The 23,707-nt window shown below is 40.7% G+C and overlaps 1 protein-coding gene and 1 long non-coding RNA gene across 2 annotated transcripts; one reads left to right on the forward strand and one right to left on the reverse strand.

Annotated features, from left to right (window-relative positions):
• The first annotated feature begins 17,907 nt into the window (after positions 1 to 17,907).
• Positions 17,908 to 19,676, forward strand: LOC121753110. The gene is made up of 2 exons (XR_006040351.1): positions 17,908 to 19,222; positions 19,358 to 19,676. It is a non-coding gene; the product is annotated as an uncharacterized LOC121753110 (long non-coding RNA).
• A 170-nt stretch (positions 19,677 to 19,846) lies between these two features.
• On the reverse strand, positions 19,847 to 22,611 carry LOC121753109 (protein NOI4-like). The gene is made up of 3 exons (XM_042148289.1): positions 22,457 to 22,611; positions 20,591 to 20,776; positions 19,847 to 20,223 (listed from the first exon to the last, which is right to left on the reverse strand). The coding sequence occupies exons 1-3, from the start codon at positions 22,460 to 22,462 to the stop codon at positions 20,179 to 20,181; spliced, it is 237 nt and encodes a 78-aa protein (XP_042004223.1). The 5' UTR covers positions 22,463 to 22,611; the 3' UTR covers positions 19,847 to 20,178.
• Between the last annotated feature and the right edge of the window lie 1,096 nt (positions 22,612 to 23,707).

The following is a 23,707-nucleotide window of genomic DNA, read 5'->3' on the forward strand; positions in this document are numbered from 1 at the left end:
TCAATCACATCAACATAGCATAGATTTTCAGAATCGATGGGTTTCTTCATGGCATCATTTATATCGAAGGTAAACTTCTCCCCATGAAAATCAATGCAAATAGTCCCCTCAGCCATATCCACTATTGTCTTGGCCATTCTCAGAAAAGGTCTTCCTAACAAGACTCCACTAGACTCCCTCGCTTCATGTTCACTCATTTTGATCACATAAAAATCAGCAGGGTATGTAAAATCATGCACTCTTACTAACACATTTTCTAAAACTCCCTCAGGACTTATGCACGACCTATCAGCCAGTTGGATCAACACCCTAGTATTTGACAGCCTCACTCCTTTCAACCGGTTATAGATAGACAATGGCATGACATTTATAGATGCCCCCAAATCACACATTGCATGTTCAACCTTCACATCTCCTACAGTTATGGGTAGGGTGAACATACCTAGGTCGGCTCTCTTGGGTGGTAACTTCTCTTGCACTATTGCTGACGCTATCCCTTACACCATAATCTTGCCATCCTTCTGGGCTCTCCCGGCTATGAAGTCCTTTATGAATTTCCCGAGAGGGGGTAGCTTCACGGCTTGGAGGAATGGTATGGTGACATCCAACTTCCCAAAAATCGACAAGTAGTCAACCGGGTTCTCTTTCTTCCTCTTTGTAACAAATCGGAATGGGAATGGTTTCTCCCCTTTTTTCTCCTCTACTGGTCCCTCAGCAACCTTCTTGGAGTCTTTCTTGGGTAGTTCCTGGGTCTGGGCCTCCATTCTGGGCTCTTCCTCTTGAGGAGGTTCCTTCCTGGTCAGTAGGGTTTCGGGTTCACCTCTTACACTTGGTGTATCATCCAAGAAGAATGGATCCTGCATCCGAGGCATAGGTCTCCCTAATTCTTCCGCTGAAATGGTATCGTCTCCTATCTTCGTTCCATTGGATCCTCCACTAGGTCGTTTCGGTTGAGGCGCGTCATAAGTAGTTCCTGACCTCAACGTAACCTTACTCACATTTGCCTTTTCAGGCATTTGGACTGTAGATGGGAGTTTCCCCGCATTTCCCTTCAAATCACCCACCGAACTGGCCAGTTGAGCTAACTGCCTATTCATCATATCCATGTTCACCTTATGTTCCTTCTGGGCATTTTGCATCCCCTGCACCACCTCATTATGGGATTGCAATTCTCCTTTGATGCTCTGTTGTGACGCTAGCATTTCACCCATCATGTCCTCAACGGATCTCCTTGGTCTGTTCGAATTTTAGAAATGACTCGGCCCTTGGTGTTGATAGTTCTGGGAGTTTTGATGGCCTTAATTAGGCGGGTATTGGTTATACTGGGCAGGAGGGGTGTACTGATCTTGAGGATATTGATTCTGGTGCTGGCCTTGGAATTGATTTTGGTTCTGATGGTGTTGGGGTCCTAGGTTCGGCTGATTTTGGAAATTTTGGAAGTTTCTCTGGTGGGGCGGCACATAGACAGGGTTCGGGTTCTGGTTTTGTGGGTTTTGGTTTTGGGATTGTTGGTTTCTTCCTGACCAGTTGGGCTGGTAGTCTGGGTTTGCTGGTCCATGGTTAGGGTTTTGGTTCGGATGGTGGTTATACTGGTTCTGACCTTGGTTCTGATTTTGGCTTCCGTCACCCCATCGGAAGTTTGGATGATCCCTCCATGGTGCATCCCGTTGTCTACCTTGAATCCAATGCCCACTAGAATTGAAGTACCCCGCAGCATTAACTTGCTCCATATTCCCGAAGTCATTAGGCTGATCATAGTTCGGTCCTTGATTTCCCTGCTCTGCACCCTTGTAATTACCAGCTGGGGGAGGTGGTGGAGTGCTCTTCTCGATCGCACTCAGAAGTGACTTCTTCACCTCATCCATTTTCAAATCCATTTTCTACTCCAGCTTATTTTCCTGATCAGTAGACGAGGCAACAGCAGCCCGCTCTCGGTTGTATCCTTCCCTTGAATGGTCATACTCTTTCTTTGCATTCAGTAGCTTCCTTAGGACTCTTTTCGCTTCGCTGACCCGTAATTGCGTGAATCTTCCTCCTGACGATGAATTTGCCAGGTCCTTGGTTACCGCGTTCATACCTTCGTAGAAAGTATGATGTACCTCAATGTCCGCCATGCGATGGTTGGGACATGATTCCAAAAGACCCATGTATCTTGCCCAATAATCACTCAAGGGTTCATCATACCCTTGCTTCACATTAGTTATTTCCCTCTTCAGCGCACTTGTCTTGGATGACGGAAAAAACTCGCCCAGGAATGCTGACTTGAAATCGGCCCAAGTCTCAATAGAGTTGGGGGGCAGGCGCATGAACCAGGTGTTAGCTTCCCCCTTGAGCACAAATGGCAAAGCCTTCAGCCTATAATCATCCTCAGTCGCCCCTGCTGGTCTCCTCTGCACCCTACAAATTTTACAAAACTCATGAAGAAACTCATACGGCCCTTCATAGCTCTTCCCACAGTATGTAGGCAGGATCGCGATCACATGAGGCTTCACATCGCAGATGGTTTGCCCTGGAGTAACGACTATGGCTTGCGGGGGCTCTCCTTCAGTATGTGCGTTCAGCGTCCCGATCTCCGGGTCTTCATCTCCCTGGTTGGCCATTTCCCTTGGGTTGCCTTCCAACAGTGGTTTCTCTTCTGGTATTGGTCCCTCTATGGTGCCCTTCTCTTCGTCACTACTCGTGCCTAGGTCAGACAAGGTGGTCGACAGGCAAGAACGAGTGGTTACGAGTATAGTTCCTCGCTTGAGTATTTTCGGCCTCCACTGATCAGGAGACGAGCTACTGCTCATAAACTGAAATGAAAAGAAAAAGGAAAATTATACACAATATATACACCAAAGTATCACACACAATAGCAACTCAAAAACGCCATCCATCCCCGGCAACGGCGCCATTTGAAAGGACCAGGGGTGCGTAGGTGTCGTTCAAGCAAGGATATATCCTACTGGTCAGGATAGAGATCCTAACTAAGCCTAGACCCTGGTTTCAAAGATTTCTCAACCCACTCCTACTGATCAGTATAGTGGTGATAAGGGTCGAATCCCACAGAGATGGTGCGTTTAAACTACCGCGGTGATATTTGGAAAGGTTGGTTAGCTACCACGCTTGGGTTGAGTCTCTACCTAGGCAAGAATTTAAAGGTAATCTCCTACTGACTAGAATGGGGGAGAAGTGTAGAGTTGCAGCTGTGTACGTGGAAATGGATAATCATGGTGTAACAGAAAATATTCGAAAAGTACTGGGTTTCTATTTTGGGCCAATCGGAATATCAGAAGGCAGTGGTAGTTGTGGTGACTAGGCTGACAGATCTGCAGGGTACAAACTAAAGGTGAAGGACAAAAGGCAAAAAGCATCTAAAAACAAAAGTGGTCCCCAACTATTGACATGGACATCATCTTCTTTAACAAACATAACTAAAATCAAATGAAAACTTCAGATTCAGCGCGCAAACACACAGAAATGACGACTCACGAACACAGAACCACAAATAAGAATCCCAAATCTGAAATCAAACTCCGAAACTGAAACTCCGCATACTGGACAACATGAACACAAATCGAAACTAAAGACTAGACTTTGCATGCAACGATTTACTTCACAATCAAACAGTACCAGATTATACTAACTTCGAGAAAATTACGACGACACAGAAACGAACGATTTAACACTTAAAAAACAACCAGAAACATTACATCTACTAACTAGGCAAAAAAGAAAGAAAGCAGCTCGACAAACTGAACAGAAATCAACTTCATAGCATTAAACATTGTTCGGATCTTCAACAAAATACTTCAAAGCAGTGAAATTCAAAAGCAGCAAAGATCCAACGTAAGGAAAATGCAAGTAAATTAAACTACGAAAGCGAAATAAAAGTGTTTTGCCACTCCAGGTGATGGAACTCCTAAACTATGATCTTGCTGACTAGAATAAGGATGGCTGGTACTCCGGGAGCTTCTGGAACTCAGGTGATCATGTCTGTGGCGAGGTAAGAATCTGGACTAGGCTGGAAAAACTGGAATTGCCGAGAGAGAATTCTACCTAAGGTTGATGGTGGTCATGATCCTTCCTTTCTCTCTCCAAGTGGCTTCCTTTTATAGGGAGGCTTACCCTTGATTTTAGGGTAAAACCTTGTGGTGAGATGACTTCTTTGCCCTTAATTGTGGTTGATCAGTCCCAGCTATCCTTCTTCTCCATCTCGAGCCATTTTTGCATGTATACTGGTCAGTACGTAATCGTCCTGACGCCCTTTTCACCTGAAGTATCTGAAGCTTTGCCTACTGGCTAGAACACTCAACCTGCACGCTTAAGCAACTTGTTTTGCAGATAAAGTTCAAATATGCACATCATACTGACCAGTAACCAAGGCCTAGAATACGACTTATCAAACTGCTCACACTTACCACATGCTTGTCCTCAAGCGTGAAGAACAAACAAAAGAAATAAGTCGAATTCTAGCCAGTAAGCTTTATTCGCTTTAGGGTTGGAGAATTGGACCACAAAATGCTTCGGACTTAGATCTCACGTGCAGCGACTGAAGGACTTAAAAGCTTGTAAATGGGCTATTGGCTTGTAATGTTTTGGGGTGGATGTTCCTAAGGCTCTAGGTTCAAAATTTCTGCTTCATTGAGGTGGGGGAACTGTGTGCATTTGGGCTCTTGGTTGTTGCTTCTCTTGGCTGGCGCTTCTGGCTATGATCTCCAACTGGTCAGTAGCTTCTTGTGGCTTCGCCACCCTTATTCCTTCTTCATTTTTTTTTGTGGCCGAGTTTTTTTCTGACCATTTTCTTCATATTCTTTCTTCTTCTCTTTTTTTCTTTTTCCCCCCGTGGCTTCGCCACCCTTATACCTTCTTTTTGGGCCTGGGATGACTCTCTGACCAATTTTCTTCCAAACTTTCTTGTCCAGCTGGATTCTGCTTTCTTGTACACCCTTCTAGCCAGTAAGCTTCATTCGCTTCATGCCTTGCACACACACAGTTGGATGGAGGATTTAGGGTTGGAGAATGGAGGGAGGAGCCATAAAGGCTCCCCTTTTGGGGGCTATGAATTGGTGAATATTATGAATTAGGTTATGGGGTAAGTATATGCTTGAAAAAGGTTTAAACATGGTAAAATGTGTCCTCCAAGTAACAGGAAAGATGAAATTTTCGTGCGCCATAGGTTAAGGAAAAGATTTGGCTTAACAAGGTAAAAGTTTATTTCCTTCTTTAAATTCCCGCCAACACATGACAACATTGCGCAATCTTCGTAGAATGGCCATAACCTTCTCCACAGAACTCCGATTGAGAAGATCTTCATACCGACGTGATGATCTTTCGAAGACGAAGAGAATGACATGTAGAATGGCCCTGATCGGACTTCAGAATCTCCGGAAAATTGAGTTTGAACACAGGCTGTCGTGCTCGACGGGCCGCCGCTAAAAACCTGATGCACTGTTTTTTAGCACTACAACTACTTGCAAGTAACCAAGGCAGAAATAGTATAGCTAAAGGTCAGTACCGGGATATCGATCGTTGCACCTCTCATGTACGACATGACATCCGAAACTCTAGAGGAGGTGAAGGATGAGCCTCAAGGGGAGAAAGGAGAGGACATCGTACGCTGAAAGAGATTTGGCGCTTCGTTATTCTACCTCCAGGTGAAAACAGAGCATGCCTTCGAAGAAAAAGCAGAAAGGCACGTGCCCGAAGTAGAAGAAGAGAATGCGCAGGCACAAAGACCACCTCCGGTGATAGATAAACCTGATTGATGCTACGATGAAAGAGAGCCAGAACTGAAGAAGGAGAGGCCCAAAAGAAAGTCTACGAGACTTAACTACCGCGAGTGGCCGGAACCTTGGCCTGAACAGCTTAAGGTGGAAAAATCTCCTGACACCGGACTACGCCCCAAGGAAAAGGAGAAAATTCAGGGGCTTACAAGAATCACAAGAAGAAGCGGGCTATCACAAGGGTAATGTATCTTCAGAAAAATCAGTGGATAGAAGGAAGAAAAGTTAGTTCAGGATCCCCAGTTGATGATTGTTCCCACAACGGGGTGTCAACCTCTGAAATGATCAAGTTGAAAGGAGACTCAAAATCAATTGATCCAGTAGAATGCAAAAATGACAACGGAAACCAGAGGTTGGATGATTATAAGGAGGAAAGAAAGCTGTCAACCTATAAGCACAGGGGTGTAGAGATGATTAATTGGGCAGAAAGTACTACTCCCCAAGTCTTGGTGGGAATCGAAGCAGGACAAATTCAGAAAAGCAAGGAACAACTTTCGACTCCACCAATCCACCACATCTTGGTAACTACAAAGTTTGAAGGGAGTATCCAGATCTATAACTTGTTCTTACTGCTCCATCTTAAAAATTGGTAAATAAATTGGTAGTATGTGTAACGAGAGAAATTCCATTACGCATACCCAACCTAATCAAATAAATAAATGGCCATTGAAAAATTCTTGGAGATTCACTTACTCGACTCACTGAGAAGAAGCACTTGATCAAGTGGATTCCGAGAATTGTCCACAACTGGGAATAAATGTTTTTATTTTATTTCATTTTATTTTGCTTTGTTTTAAGAAAATCCCAAACAAATTAATTTCAAAAAATAGCAAAATATTTTTCTCAAAAATTTTCGGATGTATTTGGAAGGAGTTTTTAAATTTAAATGATAAATCTTTTAATTCTGGGAAAAGATCTCCAACCAATACTCCACAAATACTTTCATTATGTTGGTTTCAACATATTTTAAGCATAGATTTAGTTAAATAAGTGAAAAAGAAAGTTACTATGCACTTTTGTCTTTTAACCGAGAGAAGAATAAAAAAAAAGAAAGAATTTCATAAACACTGGAAATTTGAATTTTGGCGCAGAAAGGCGAACAGTTGCTAACGTCACAGAGATCATTTCACCTTCATCTCTCTGCTGTTATCTAAACATATTCCTCCCCACCTTTTCATTTCCCAACCAAGATTGACCGCCGATTCTCAGAGCCATCAAACCCTAACCCCTTTCTCTCACCCCTTTGCAACCTATCTTTCCAGTCAGAAAAAAATGGACAAGTCCTCTACATCCGGTCAGCCACACAAACCTTCCACCGGATGGCGGGTTCGATTGGTTCCCGCAACTCCCAGGCCGGAGGGCGCAACAGTCCCTACATCGCGCCCTACAGAAGATCCCTAATGTAGGTACATCTCAGCCACCGGAGACGTCCGCGGGCAATTTTTACTCGAGAATGATCCAGGAGGAGATAACAACAGTTAATCATGACGAAATCAAAGAGGGAGAGACGAACTCACTCGAGAGTTCTAGTGAAGCCGGAACCCTATCGGACACCCAGATTACTAGCCCGACATCGTCTTCCTCACTAAGGTTCAGCATGGACGACGAAGATGAATCAGAGGAGGTACAGGGGAAGAGAATAACGGGTTGGAAATTCGAAGAAATTGCATCGGAGGTGATTCGAGAGATTAAAGAAATTGAGGAGAAAATGAAGGAAGAAACGATGGAAACGCAGGAATTGGGAGGGCCGCAGGGAGCTCCTACAGGCGTGATTAATGGGGGGCTCCATGAGAATCCCATTAGAAACATCTATGACTTGACAGAGATGGATGATGAAGAGTGATACGCTCGGATTTTGCACGGTTTTAGGCCATCCTTTGGTCCGTTTTTAATGTTAAAGTTGCATTACATGTCCATTATTTGCATATTTTATCTATTTTGGTATTTTGACATGTTTTGTGAGAAACCTAAAAAGGGAGTCAAAACGCAAAGTTGGAAATCTGGAGTTGTTCTGCATGTCCAGCGGTCCTCTGCAACATTGTCGGCGACCGCTGGCGCCTAACGACTGCTAAGCCAGTGGTGGCCTGCTTCGGGAAAGTTGTGCATGAAGTCAAGACAAACCCAACGACCGCTGGTGAATGCGTGGAGACCGCTACCGAGAGTCTAGAGAGTTACGGGATGATAGATGGCGACCGCTGAAACAAGTGCAACGACCTCCAGCCAAAGGTCAAAAGCCTCGGACCAGCTCATGGCCAAGATGCAGCGGCCCGTCAGAAAAAATCGGCAAGCAGAATTTGCCCTACTTTCTCTCCAAGATTTACCATATTATGCAACCCTTTTCCTTATATGAGAAGGGGTGATTTCTCCCCTATAAATAGCCCCCAAAGCTTCATCAAAAATAGATCTTCTCTTTGCCAAATACTTCCAGAGTTCAAAAGTTAGAGTGCTTCATTGTGCAAGGAGTTGAAGAAGGATTCAAGATCATCACGGCTACAAGGATTCAACCTTTGGGTTTTATTGATTTAGTTCTTATGCTTTCATTGTCTTCCCTTCAATCTATGTTTTTAGCTTATTCTATCATGTGTAACTAAATTCATACGATTCTAGGGATGTGTTAGTAACTTTTATTGGTTTATACAATTCCTATTTCTATTTAACATCCGTTTGTTCTTACTTTGTTTCTTCCTTAAGTTGTTCCATAATACTTCACGTTTGAGTGACACATTCGGTGATGATTTAATATAACTTGCTACATAATCGTGAGAGGAGGTTGGCGAGTTAGATCCACTTAATAGATACTACAATTAGCTTCCTTTAAAACGACACTGTTATTTGAGAGTGAGGACTTTATAAGGGTCTTAGGAGCTTCTAGGAGTTACGTATTTAGGATTGACAACCCTAATGTTTGTAATCAACGTTTGCATCGGATGAGCATAAACTAGGTGACTCGTTCTATCAAAGTAAGAATTGTGCTAGGGTGTTGTAGTTGGAATTTGTATAACCATAATTGTGAAAGCACATCCCTGGAATTCCCTTATCTCTATAATTTTATCTTCGTTACTTATTTGCAATTAGTTATTTCTTTGCTTTCTAAAGTTCTTTGTTTTAAAAAAATCTTCAAATCTTTCGGTTTTCTAAATAGTAATTGAGTTTTAGTAGAGGATAGACAATCCGTGTTTTTTTCCCCGTGATCGATATCCGGTACTAACCTTTAGCTATACTATTCCTACTATGTATACTTGCAGGTATTTATAGTGCTAATAAAAAGTGCATCAAGTTTTTGGCGTCTTTGTTGGGGACAGCAATTCACTTTGGGATTGATATCTTCAAACGGGCAATTTTGCTACTTTGGATTTTACTGCTTTCATTTTTATTTTTATTTTCTTTTTATGGAGTCCATACGGTTACAGTGATGAGCAGCAAGGAGGGTTTTACGAAGAGTGTTATAGCCCCGACCAAGAGGGATCATACTTTGACCCAGACTGCTTTGATTATTCATACGATGCACATGATTATTATGCTAATGAAAATTCTGAAACATGTGCAAGTATGGAGGAGCAACCCCGCTCCAAATGGAAGGAACTGTTGGAAATTTGCATCATCGAGGTTCAGGAAAATAGGAAAGTGACCAATCAGAGGATGGCCTAAAACCGTGTTTGAAAATAGGAAAGTGATCAATTTGGAAAGAAACACCAGCCTATTAGAGCAAGGTTTGACAAATCTAGCCGTGCAAGTAGGGGATTTGGAATATAATATGGAGGGTTTTGGCCACTGCAATAGGGAGCAAACACACTCCAGGGAAGCTTCCCAGCTTGCCAGAGATCAATTTGAAGGGAAAGTGTCATGCCTTGCAGCTTCCCAGCGGGACCACATACTAGCCTCCTCAAGCAACAGACTTAGGCAGGGACAGAAAGAAAAAGAGCAGGAACCGATTGACTTCACGCCAGCCGCTGGTCAAACCCAGCGGCCAGCTACAGATCCTCACAGCGGTCCGCTAGACGCTCCCTAGCCAGCCGAATCCGATTCAGACACAGATGCAGAACCATCGCCAGCGGCCACTGCACCACCTCGTAGCGGTCCGCCACCAGATCATCAGTCCCCAGAACCACAATTTCACTGCACTGCCACCATTCCGTATCCCCGGGGATTGAAGAGTAAGAAGTTAGACGCCCAGTTTGCCAAGTTCTTGGAGGTCATGAGGAAGGTCCAAATCAACATTCCATTAGTGGAGGCGCTGCAACAAATGCCCAACTGTGCCAAGTTCTTGAAAGATGTGGTCGCTAAGAAGAGAAAATGGGGGAAAAACGAGACAATGGGCTTAACAGAGAATTGCAGTGCTATAATTCAGAAACATTTGCCTACCAAACACAAAGATCCAGGGAGTTTTACTTTATCTTGTGTTTTGAGAAATAATGTAGAGGGTAAAGCGTTGTGTGATCTTGGAGCAAGTATTAATTTAATGCCTTTATCTTTCTACAGGAAGCTCAACATCGACAACATCCGTCCCACCTTAATTACCTTGCAGATGGCGGACAAAAGTACAACAACACCAAGGGGGATTGTAGAAGATGTCTTGGTAAGAGTAGGAGAATTCATTTTTCCCGCTGACTTTGTTGTTTTGGACATGCAGGAGGACACGAAAGTGCCTTTGATACTTGGGAGACCATTTTTAGCCACCGAGGGAACCATGATAGATGTATAGAAAGGAGAGCTAACATTGCGGTTTCATAATGAGAGTATCACATTCAACATCTATGACGCTTTGAAATTCAATGGGAAGGAAGGAGCAGAAGGCTATCAAGAGTGTAACGTCATCCAAGTGGTCACGGATTGCGTGGGGAAAGTGGAAGTCACTTACCACCAAACTCAAGACCCTCTAGAATCTTGTCTCATAAATTCTTTCACTCATACTGCTAATTTATCTACATATGTGTCTAATGTGTGTGCTATGATTGCAGAACTCGAGGTCCTTCCCGAAAGAATCCTTCAAAAGGGGAATGCATTCTTGCCATTGCGCACCTCCGAAGAAGAGGAAGAGAGGAAGAAAGCATTGGGGAAACCACGAGGACCACCTAAGGTGGAATTGAAGCCACTCCCAGAATACCTCGGGTACGCATTTCTAGGAAAGATAACACTTACCCGGTTGTCGTTTCCCCGCCTTGAGTGAAAAAGAATGTGAAAAGTTGTTGTGTGTGTTAAACAAGTATAGGTCTGCTATAGGATGGTCTATTGGTGATTTGAAGAGGATTAGCCCAACCACATGCATGCATAGGATTTTACTTGAAGAAGGGCATAAGCCTCGTGTGCAAAACCAACGTAGATTTAACCCTATTATGCAAGATGTAGTGAGGAAAGAAGTAATCAAGTTGCTAGATGCAAGGATCATTTATGCCATATCAGATAGTGAATGGGTGAGACCTACACAAGTGGTATCTAAGAAAGGGGGGATGACCGTAGTGCCCAGGAAGGATGGTGAGATGATTGCCACGAGAGTAGCCACGGGTTGGAGAGTTTGCATTGATTATAGGATGTTAATATCAATCACTAGGAAAGATCACTTCCCTTTGCCTTTTATTGATCAAATGCTTGATAGATTAGGGGGATATGATTTCATTGTTTCTTGGATGGTTATTCTGGTTATAATCAAATTGCAATGCTCCCGAGGATCAACATAACTCTGCTTTTACTTGCCCTTATGGATATATCCTTATAAAAAGATGTATTTTGGCTTATGTAATGCTCCTGCTACTTTCCAAAGATACATGATGGCCATATTTCTTGATTTGATTAAGAATGTGATGGAGGTCTTTATGGATGATTTTTTTGTTTTTGGGAAGTCTTATGATCATTGTCTTGAAAATTTGGCTAAGGTGTTGCGGAGATGTGTAGAAACTAACCTTGTTCTTAATTGGGAGAAATATCACTTCATGGTGAAAGAAGGTATAGTTCTAGGTCACAAAGTATCTTCTGCAGGGATAGAAGTTGATAGAGCCAAGATTGCAGCCATTGAGAGACTACCGCCCCCATCCAACGAGAAGGCCGTGAAAAGCTTCTTGGGGCACGTGGGGTTCTATAGGAGATTCATCAAGGATTTATCAAAAATTTCTAAGCCCCTTTGTAAATTACTTGAAAAAGATGTGAAATTTAATTTTACTTCTGATTGTTTGCAGGCTTTTGAGAACTTGAAGAAGGCTTTAGTGAGTGCTTCCATTCTCATCACCCCCGATTGGAGCCAACCATTTGAAATCATGTGTGATGCAAGCGACATTGCCGTTGGTTCCTCCTTGGGGCAGAAAAGAGATAAAACTTTTAGAGTCATTTATTATGCTAGTATAACTTTAGATTCTGCACAAGCTAATTATACGACCACAAAAAGGAAGATGCTTGCTATAGTTTATTCTTTTGATAAATTTCGAGCTTATCTTGTTGGGACTAAGACCGTTGTTTACACTGACCATGCGGCTATTAGGCACTTGTTTGCAAAGAATGACGTAAAACCAAGACTCATTCGGTGGATCCTATTACTTCAAGAATTCGATGTGGAGATAAGAGATAGAAAAAGGATGTGAGAATGTATTGGCGGATCACTTGTCTCGGTTGGAGCACCCGGTGGAGGGAGAAGATATATCACGAGAAATCAATGAGGACTTCTTATTCTTTACCCAAGACACTTTTCCATGGTATGCCGACATTGTTAATTATTTGGCAGCCAAGGTACACCTTCCCGATCTTACTCCTTAACAAAGGAAGAAATTTTATAGAGATGTTAGATCTTATTTTTGGGACGAGCCCTACTTGTTCAAAAGATGTGCAGATACTATACTTAGAAGGTGTGTACCGCAAGAAGATTGGGCAGCCATAGTTGAAAGATGCCACTCGTCGCCAACCGGAGGACACTTTGGTATGCAAATGACCTCCATCAAAATTCTATAAAGTGGTTTCTATTAGCCAACCATCTACCGTGACTCAGCCAGTTTTGTGCTGCCTATGAACACCATCATTGAGGTGGAATTGTTTGATGTATGGGGATAGATTTTATGGGACCATTTCTAAAATCAGGGGAGTACCAATATATTTTACTTGTAGTTAAATATGTGTTTAGATGGGTGGAAGCAATTCCTACCAAAACTAATGATTCTAAAGTTGTAACTGCTTTTGTGAGGAAAAACAATTTTAGCAGGTTTGGTACACCCTGCGCTCTCATAAGCGATGGAAGATCTCACTTCAACAATAGGTGGCTAGACAACGTATTAGACAAGTATGGAGTCAAGCACATAGTTACCTCACCTTACCACCCCCAAACCAATGGGCAAATCGAGCTTGACAATAGGGAAATCAAGTCCGTCCTACAGAAGACAGTGAGCACTAATAGGATGGATTGGGCACTCCGTTTGGATGATGTGTTGCTGGCATATCGTACCGCATACAAATCTCTTATAGGTATGTCTCCTTATCAATTAGTCTTTGGGAAATCGTGCCATTTGCCTTTTGAGTTGGAGTATAGGTCCTTTGGGCGGTAAAGAAATTAAATCAAGACTTCCAAAAGGCCGGCGAGGAGAGGCGCCTCTTCCTCAATGAGATAGACGAGTTTCGAATGGAAGCATATGATAGCTCGTCCACTTACAAGGAAAGGATGAAGGCCTACCACGACAGGATGATTAGCCCATGAGAGCTCACCTTGGGGGATGTAGTTTTGTTGCACAATTCAAGACTCTCTCTTTTCCCCGAAAAGTTGAAGTCCAAATGGACCGGTCCCTACATGATCAAGAAAATCTATGATAGTGGGACGATTGAGTTGCTAGCTCCAGATGGGATGTTGTTCTAAGCCAATGGCCACCGTGTGAAGAAATACTATAGCTAGGACAAGGTGATGGAGGAGGAAGTGACACTTGAAGAACCTCCCAAGGAATAAAAGAGGTACAGTCAAGCTAATGACTTTAAAAGAGCGCTTGTTGGGAGGCAACCCAACGCTTTTTCCAGTTTTTAAAGTTATTTTTATGTGATTTTCATTTTTCTGCTGTATTAAAATTTTTTCACAAGTACTGGACTCTTCCCAGCGACCGCTAGCGCTCGCACAGCGACCCACTGGGAACGCACAGAAAGTCTCTGGACTCTGCCCAGCGACCGTTGGTGCTTGCGCAGCGGCCCGCTGGGAATGCACAGAAAGTCTCTGGACTCTGCCCACTGGAATGGTTCTGACTATAACACAGCGACCGATGAAGACGTCCAGCGGACCGCTGGCCATTCACCGCACTCCAGCCGTGAATTTTTCGAGTTTTTCAAAATTTCGCTCGTCCAACCTCTACCCGAAAAATTTCAAGGTATCTTTACTGCTTTCCTTAGTTTACTCACGTCCCTGCCAACTCTACAAACTTATTTTACACTTTGTTGTAAATAAGTTTGGGGGGATGAAGTGGTGGACCATAAGCTTAGATTTTTGTTTTTGTTTTTAAAAATTCCCGAAGTTGAATCCTTGTCATGAACTTAACATGAAGAACTTAGAGACACGCATGCTTAGGGACACTTTAGACCGAGATAAAGTTCTTTCATCTTTGATTAAGTATGACTTGACGTTTTGATTTGATGGTTTGGTAAAAGGGTGCATAATTAGTAAATTTCTTGTTCACCTTGAATCATGCTTATACCTTGTGAGATTCATGCCTTAATTTCTTTCATGTGTGATTTATCTGTATTCATGTATATGTTTCTAGAACTTGCTCCTAGTCTGCCTAAGTTTACATAGTGTTTAAGTTGATTTAGGAGGATGTTATGCCATCTTTTCGTACCTACTTTTATATCCAAATTTTTTTACCCTTTTCAAAAAAAAAATTCTATATCCCTTTGGAGCCAATTTTGAGCTTTTAAGCCTTTTCTTTGGAAGCCAATCAATGGGGACAATTCCTTGAGTTAGTATAGTTATTACTTTATCTTGTGTAAAGGAATTGGAGAGATAAGGGGAAATTGTGAAAAGTGAAAAATAGTGTGCTTAATGTTATAAAAGTGTATGCTGTGAAATAGAAAAAAAATTCAAAAGTGTGCTTAATGTAGAAAGGATTCCTATGTAAGAAAAGAAAAGAAAAAGATGGAAAGGTTGTAAAAGAAAAAGAAAGAATATCGAAGGATTGGAAAGTGAGTTGAATGAAGAATAAATGTTGAAAGTGTCTTGGGATAATAAGAAAAGTGGAGTTTATTTTACTCTACTTGGGATTTTTATTTTAGCCACTTTTTAGCTAAATATTCATCACCTACCAAAGCCTACATTACAACAAAAAATAAAGACCTTTCAGACTTTCGATGCTTAATCGCATCTAGTAGAGGAGGGATTAGACTTTGAGCAAGCCTATGGTAAACATTGCATGATGCATGATTTGAGTGCTTATGCACATTACTTTATACACTTTGAGAGTGAGAGAACACTTCCCATTTTTGGAAGTTTGCCACATGTGAGTGCATGAATTCAAAGTGTTCCACGAGTTAGTAATGAATGTGCACTAATAAGCCTTTCTTGATTTGATTGCGTCAATACATGTTTGATCTATCTTTTCCATACTTTGAGGCAATTATGACATCTAGTCCTAGTGCATTCCGTGCGTCTATTCTTGTGGAGATGATACGCTCGGATTTTGATACGCTCGGATTTTGCACGGTTTTAAGGCCATCATTTGGTCCGTTTTTAATGTCAAAGTTGCATTACATGTCCATTATTTGCATATTTTATCTATTTTGGTATTTTGACATGTTTGTGAGAAATGTGCATATTTGAGCCTAAAAAGGGAGTCAAAGTACGGCTACGTAGAGGGTGAAGAATTTGGTGTTCACTTGGTTGAAATGAACACAAATCTTTTTTAAGACTGACACCCCCATCGGGCCGACACCGGCCGATTTTACTCCTCATCAGGCCTCTACCAAAAAAATTTGCCTTATGATTGTTTCCAATGATCAGATCCTCCGGAGTATTGACGTACACTTTAAAGATCGTCTTTATCTCATGGAAGCATGAAACACGGGTGTCAAATCTGTTGTCAAAAAATTAAAGTAGTGTTAATAGATAGTTGGTCCAAAATATTTTTGGTGTTTTAATGGTGGTATGAGTTGTAAATAACTTAATGCATAAATATAACAAATTGGGATGACTGTCCATAAATGGAAATGCACATATTTTTGTGAGATGGATGAAAATGGAAAGTGCACATATTTTTATAGGACGGATGGAGTATCAACCCATTTTGGTGGATGGAAGAAAATTGAAAAATGGAACATGACATACAAAACTTTGTACGACTTACCTATACAAGTTGGATGGCTTCCCCCTTGATGGATACCTTAAAATTAAATATAGATGAGTCTTTAGAAGGGGTCAGGACGAGCTTTTGGGGGTGGTCTCTTTCGTGACGCCCTAGGAGGCCGGTGATATGGTTTCGTGGCTAGCATTGGGAACTGCTCTATTCTGATTGCACAGGTTTGGTGTTTATTCTATGGATTGGCCAAGAAGAGAGGATATCACAAACTGGGGGTAGAGGGTGATCGTTTTGTTGGTATGTCAATGATTATGGGTAATTTTGATATCTTAATCAACTGTCGGCCTTTAATACGAAAGGTGTGCGACATCCTCAAAGATTTTGATTCTATTGTAATTCGACACATGCACAGAGAAGGTAATTTTGCTGTTGATTTTTGGTCGCATTTTGCTTATAGTTTTCTCAGAAGAGTCCATGTTCTAGAGGCTCTGCCGAGTTGTTTGAGTAGTTGGTTACTTCATGATAAAATAGTAGAATAGGTGTTTCTTACTTTTGGTAGTCTACTTTCTTCCTCAGGAATAGCCCGCTTATGTTACCCGAAAAAAAAGAGCACATGATGAGACATCTATGCTAGGCCATTCCAAAGGAGCAAAACCATTTTCATTTGTCACAAATATACTATTCTCTCCACTGCATTGATCATCTCAATATGAAAATTTTGTCAGTCTGTGAATAGGTTCTCTTTAATTTTTTTAATACTTTTGGTTATTTGGTTATGAACTGCACATTCCATTGTCTTCATCTCACTCACATTTTATTAGAAAACCAATAAAAGTCACCTTCGACTAAATTTTTCCATATACTTTCAATTACACTTATAAAAACTCAAGCCAAGTCAAAATGAGTCTCTTATTGTGGCGGACGGTGATACTCCCTCCGTCCCACAAGAATATGCACTCTTTCCTTTTTAGTCCATCCCACAAGAATATGCACTTTCTAATTTTGAAAACTTTTATCTTTCTAATGAGGTAGTGTCACGACCGCACTTCCTAAGGATAGGAAGCACGGGGAATCGTGACTAGTGGGGGAATTAAGAAGCGGGGAAGAAGGGGGTAGCAATCAAGGGAGTACGACATATCGATCAAAAGACGAAATTCCATTATCAAATCAAAGTTTCAAATCACGAAGTAACATAGTGTGAATGACATAGTTCTGCAGAATACAGAAAACATCAGAATTTTAAAACTTGACATAGCGGAAGCATTTGAGAGTTAGCTACTACTATGTATGAAGACACAATAGTAACCGGATCATTTATTGAATAATGTCTCTGTCCAATGCTCAACATCCTCCGTCCCCCGTCCACGCTCAACCTGCACATAGGGAAAACATATGCAGGGGCTGAGTACTTGATGGACTCAGTGAACTCATGCCCGAAATACATTTATCATTTAAGATATGTCAAGCCATCATCGAGTGAATCTCGGGTTTTACTTTAAAAAGGCCGAGAAACACTAAATCATTCCTTTAATAAAAATAGTGCCTGCAGGCAATCATCATCCCCCATCATGTACCATATCTGAGCTATCATGTGAAACGAGAATGTGGCCACAATCTCGATCACTGGACCGGCCGACCTAGGGGACGGCTCACGATCCCTATCAGTGCACTAGTCCGAGTAGGGACTCACTCCCTAGTCAGACCCGAATTCGTTAACTATAAAAGTCTAGTAGGATATTATCCAGTAGACAATCAGATAGGCAATTCAAAACATAAAATACGGCATGACATACTATTTTAAACCACCCTTATTTCACCATAACATAACATTTCAAATAAAAGAGTTTAAGTAATAGAGCCCACCTCAAAAGCTTAGGATTTCCGTAAAAAGTTCCTCGTTCCGAATTTAGCGTGCGTGCGAACCACCTTTTCAGTAAATACATAATGTTCACATCAAACTCGGTAACGAAGACATTTTAGAATGCATGCACTCTAATTAAAATCTTTTAATTTGTTTCCTCGGTTTTCGTACATTTTTTATTATTCGGCGGCCGCACAAGGCGTCGCTTGCGGCGCCGGTCGGCCGCTTACGCCCATTCTTTCCTCCGTTGGCTCCTCGCATTTTTCCACGACGTCGAAATAAATTTCTTAAAATTTATTTAAGCGTATAATTAAATTACCGCACTATTTCTCTTCGCCAATATATATTCATTTCGGACTTAGGATAGAAATCCTCGTTCTTTGAATAAGAAATTAATTTAATAATTTCCCAAAATTAAATTATTGGCCCAAGATTAATTATTTTCTTAGTCCATCTTATTTCTCCAATTAAATTTTAAAGCCCCAAAAAAAACTCAACAACACTTCAAATTTTAAATTGAGAGGCCCAACTCTTTTAAAACAAACCATTGGCCAATTTTTTTAAAAAGAAAGCCCAGTTTTTTTTTTAACTCCCATACGCCCCCACGTCTCTCTCCCTTCACCTCATTCCATTTTCTCCCAAACTCAAAGAATCCCCAAATTGCAGAGCCCTACACCCGCCGCTTATAATCAATTGGCTCGCCTGGCCATCGTCGGCCGTAATCGCTGTAGGAGAGGAGACGACACAGCCGTCGCTGCTGTCCCTCGCCAGCCACCGCTCGCCGAGAAGCGCCGACGCTGCTGTCACGGGGCAGTCGGCGTAGTCGACGCTGCTGCTGTTCCCCAACAGTCGCCGGGTCAGCCTTCACCAGCTCCGCTGCTGCTGTCTCCCCGGCAGAAATCGCCGCTGCAGCGAGAGGGTGGTCGCCATTTAGCCGCTGCTGCTGTCCACCTTTCATTGATGCTCAGTTATCTCTCGGACAGCCTCGAAATGGCCCCGAACAGCCCCGAAACGGCCCCGAACAGTCCCGATAAGATAAGTTCTTTACATTTCGTTACATTCTTTCGCATTTCATTTAATTACCGGGGAAGGGGTGTTGGATTGTTTGAGAATGATTGATTTGTTTGATCGGTGTTACTTGTGTGGGAGATTGATGTGTTGATGATATGCTATGTATAACAAAGATCACAAGGGAAGGGATTTATCCCTTCTATGCTAAGAACTTGACCGTGAGGTTTGTAGGCTGAAAAGGGAGACTCCTTGAACTTGGCAGATTAAATTTCACGTCTGGAATTGAATTGAGAATTTGGCAGCTCTTCAAATTCTCGCTTTCTGTCGTGAATCCGTGACTTGTAGTGGTAGACACTTGGAAACCAAAAGCTCTTCTACTCTCCTTCTCTCTTGGCTCTCTCTCTCACTTTGTCTTTGCTAGAGATGACGGTGTGAAAGTGTATGTGGAAAACTGATATTTAAATTGTGACCTTTGATTGTAGAATTAAAGATGGAAGATGAAGAAGTTTGAAATTGGAGAGTCTCCATAGAAGGGGTATCGGCCAAGAGGGAGAAGGAAGAAGAAAGGATTTTGGGCTTGCTCCCATTTTTGGAAAAGAATTGGACTCCTACACTTTAATTAAATTGTTTTGGGCTCATTTGGTTGTAAGGCCCAAATTTGTATCATTCTTTATTTGTTAGATTTTTTTATTATTATGGCCCAAAGCCATTTTTATATAAACATTTGGACTTCAAATTTTATTAATTATTTCACGACATATATTTAAATTAGTACTTAAAAAGTACGGGGTGTTACAGGTAGACTCCATTCTACACTAACAATACTTTATTTACTTTTTCTCTCTACATCTCTCTTACTTTACCAATTTTGCATTAAAACTTATGCCGAATCCAAAGTGCATATTCTTTGGAGACGGAGGAAGTATTTATTTACCTACAATTTTGAACACTATCCCAAAAGGCACTCTGGCTTTTTAAAAATTAGAGCTCTAGGTTCACAATAATGCATCGAACAACGTTTAGATACACAGAGACAGATGGGTGGCAAATGAATAAGCGTCGAGACTCGCAAACAATTTACACGTCAAAAATAGCAAAACCAACAAGCCGGTTTAATGGAAGATGATCCACAAGAAAACATATAGCAGTATAGGGTTTTAAGAAGTTTGGGAAATGATTGGGCACAAGACGAACACGAACGCAGTTTTACAACACACGGAATAGAGTGCACCTGCACATCCCATTCTCCTGCGTTCTTCATAAAAATATGCACTCTACATTTTTCTTCTGCACATAGACATGGTCAAGATTCTGCACTTGGGCTCTGCATGCAGCAAAACCATTTTTTCTGCAAACGCCATATTTCAGTATATCAGTTTTGGATGGATGACGTTCATGAAACTTGTTCAACCGCTCGTAAACAACTACAGTACATAACACGTGCAAACCGTAACATAATCATAAGGAAAGTTGCACTTTTTCAGGAAATTTCTTTCCCTCTAATGAGGTGGGACCCATTTTCCACTAACACACTTTGTCTTTCTATATCTCTCTTACTTTATCAATTTTGCATTAAAACCTGCGCCGTTTTAAAAGTTCCTATTTTTAGGGGACGTTTGGGAGTATATATATACAAGGGGATGGTACAAATCATGCTAGCTTCAATTATGTATCAAACAAATCAGAAAAATTAAATAAATCGAAGAACGACTTACACCCTGAGGTTTTATAGGTTCTGCTCCTCCATAATTAGTATTTGTATCCACCTTTGAAGGAGAATCAGGTTTCCCACCTGTCTTTTTCTCATCACGGGCCTTGTTAAATATTACAGTAAACCCCTCAGCTGAAGTAGGATCATTAACATCCCAGTCACCAAACTTTGGCAATGGGCGACCCTTCTCCTGGACAAGACACAAGGGGAAAAGAAAACCGAAATAGTTAGAAAATATGCAAATTTTAAGTTGCTAAGATCTCGAGAACAATCAGTAACTAGGCAAAAAATTTGATGCAGAATGCCAAGTACACAACAAAGTTGAAGAATAGAATTAAGATCGGTATGATGACAGAAATATGGCTATGGTGGTGATGGTGAGGAGGATACAATGATATTGCAATACAAGATCACTTAGAAGAGGGAAGATGTGTAATCATGTCAGTGTAAAATGATAAGCATTCATTCAAAGAACTAAAAAATCAGTCCGTTTATGCACAACATTACACAATAAAACTGACTTCAAATTAAACGATAAGGTGAACTTTACAGCAGCAAAAAGTTTCCCTTCTTATTGTGATCCTACTACAATTCAGCTACTAACTTCAGAAGACAAAATTACTCAGAGATAAAAAGGGGTAAGCAACGCAACGCATATGCAAACTGAACAGGATATCCCATTAGATAACGGCAAGCCAATCGTTCACCCACAAGCACTTCCATCGCCAAAAGGAGGGGAACAGAACACCCCTCCCCGCCACCAAAGTATGAAAGTCGTACTCGTTCTCCAATCCAATTTCACACCCATACCCATACCCATACCCATACCCATACCCGTACCCATGCCCCTTTTAAATCCCTTGAATTGCCAGCACACGAAAAATGAAACTTTAAGCCTGAAAGAACTACTCGCCACCATCAGCAACACCGTTCTAATGCAAATCACATCGAAAGACTTGTGAGCAGGCAGGGAGATACTTAATGGTACATCATATGCATATGTATGGCAAGGCATGATAATATGTGATCAATAACTCCAAATAAAACAACCAATTGCACTCATACAGAAAAGGACATAAGAAACCACTATCAATTACAATTGGTAGCAATATCACTGCACCACATGTCTTTATTACACTATTATTGACTACTAAACGAACACGCAACTCAAATAACCAGGTAGACTGGCTGATCAGAAAAAAACAAAGAAAAGTATGCAAATCCGAAAGTTGGGAGGAAAGAGCTGCTACTAAAGAAAAATTCACATAATATAATATACACCCTCCATCCCTTAAAACTAGAAACTCTTTCCTTTTTTGCCCATCCTCTAGAAATAGAAACTTTCTGTTTATGGAAATTCTTTCCCTCTAATGAGGTGGGACCCGTTTTCCAGTAACACACTTCTCATTATTTCTCTCTCTTACTTTTCCAATTTTTCATTAAAACTCGTGCCGTTTCAAAAGTTCCTAGTTTTAGAAGACGGGGGAGTTCGATACTTCAAGAAAGATTAGTTCTTTTAGTGAAAATGTTATAGGATTACGAAAACAGAATCTAGACAGCTGAAATAGAATAACCATATCAAATTGAATACACAAAATCCAATTTTGAATATGTTGAGGTGCGAAAATTAATAGAGAAGAGTTCTTTGATTAATAGTCACATCAAAATTCAATAAATAGAAAAGCTAGCAACAGTTAAAAAGCAAAAATCAAAGAAGTAAACAATCGAATAAGCCCAAGCCTCTGAAACTGAAAGCATACCCAAAAGCGATCGACAACAAAAAAGAAAAGTTTCACTGATGAAAATAACAATCCAATCAGTATAAGATCGAATATTGAAAAACACCCATGTAAGAATTTGGATTGCATACCGACATGGCTCCTCGGCGAGAAATATCCTAAGCAGAAAAAATGGAGTTGAGCAGTGATTTGTGTGAGAGAAAAAGAGAGAGGGAATGAATGAATGGGACAGAGATAGATGGGTTTAGTCGTCAATATAGACTAATATCAATGTCTCAAACTAATATCTGGCTCTTCACTTTTAGTTTGTTTTAATTTATTTTAGACATTTTAGTATTTTAGTTCATTTTATACAAAATTTATTTTAGCATCGTTTTGTTTTATTTTTTCTAAATTGAAGTTAAATGATCTAATAATGAAATTGATTGAAATTGATTCGACAATTCGGTCTTACTCCCTCCGACAATTCGCTATTACTCTCTCCGTTCCACAAAGATTGTCTCATTTTTCTATTTCTGCTCGTTCCATAAAACTTGTCTCATTTCATTTTTTACTATTTTTAATAGTGGACCCCACATTCCACTAACTCATTCTTATCATATTTTATTATAAAACTAATATATAAAAATATGACTCACATTCCATTAACTTTTTCAACTCACTTTTCATTACATTTGTTAAAATCCGTATCCGGTCAAAGTGAGACAATCATTGTAGGATGAGACGGGGGAATAGTAATTAGTTTTGAATAAATTACAACTTGTATGTCAAACTATTTTCAAATTGTATGTGTACATATCATTATAGGGTGTGTATACATACACATAAGTAAATGGTATGCGTACATCTTATACAAGCACCACACTTGCTCGGAACACATTTAGCGTTGTTTATTTTTTATATATTTAATTTGATTTTTATATATTAAAAAATGTCATGGAAATTTTATTTTCACAATTCATAAATATTAAAGCTCGATTTGTTGTTTTATTTAAGGTTATGGAGAAAATGAGCAAATCGAACTTCGAATTTTATGAATTATGTGAAATTAAAAATCTTAAGAATATTTTTAATACATAAAAATCAAACTAAATACTCTCTCCGTCCCATAAAAATATGTGCACTTTTCATTTTCGTCCGTCCCACAAAAATATGTATTTTCCATTTTTAGAAAGTTATATCAATTTAATAATGTAGGTCTCACTATCCACTAACACTACTTTAACTATCATTCTCTTCATCTCTCTTACTTTACCATATCATCCTCCTCCTCTCTCTTACTTTACCAGTTTTTTCTTAATTCTCGTTCCATCCCAAATGCACATATTTTTTTGGGACGGAGGGAGTATATAAAACAAAAAACAACGCTAAATGTGCTTCGA

The sequence above is a fragment of the Salvia splendens genome, chromosome 10 (genome assembly GCF_004379255.2).
Source record: "Salvia splendens isolate huo1 chromosome 10, SspV2, whole genome shotgun sequence".
NCBI lineage: Eukaryota > Viridiplantae > Streptophyta > Magnoliopsida > Lamiales > Lamiaceae > Salvia > Salvia splendens.

Excerpts from the sequence above, each read along its gene's own strand:
- LOC121753109 (XM_042148289.1), bottom strand. Across the intron at positions 20,224-20,590 it reads AACCTATAAAACCTCAGGGT|AAAAAATGGTTTTGCTGCAT; the intron begins GTAAGTCGTTCT and ends TGGCGTTTGCAG.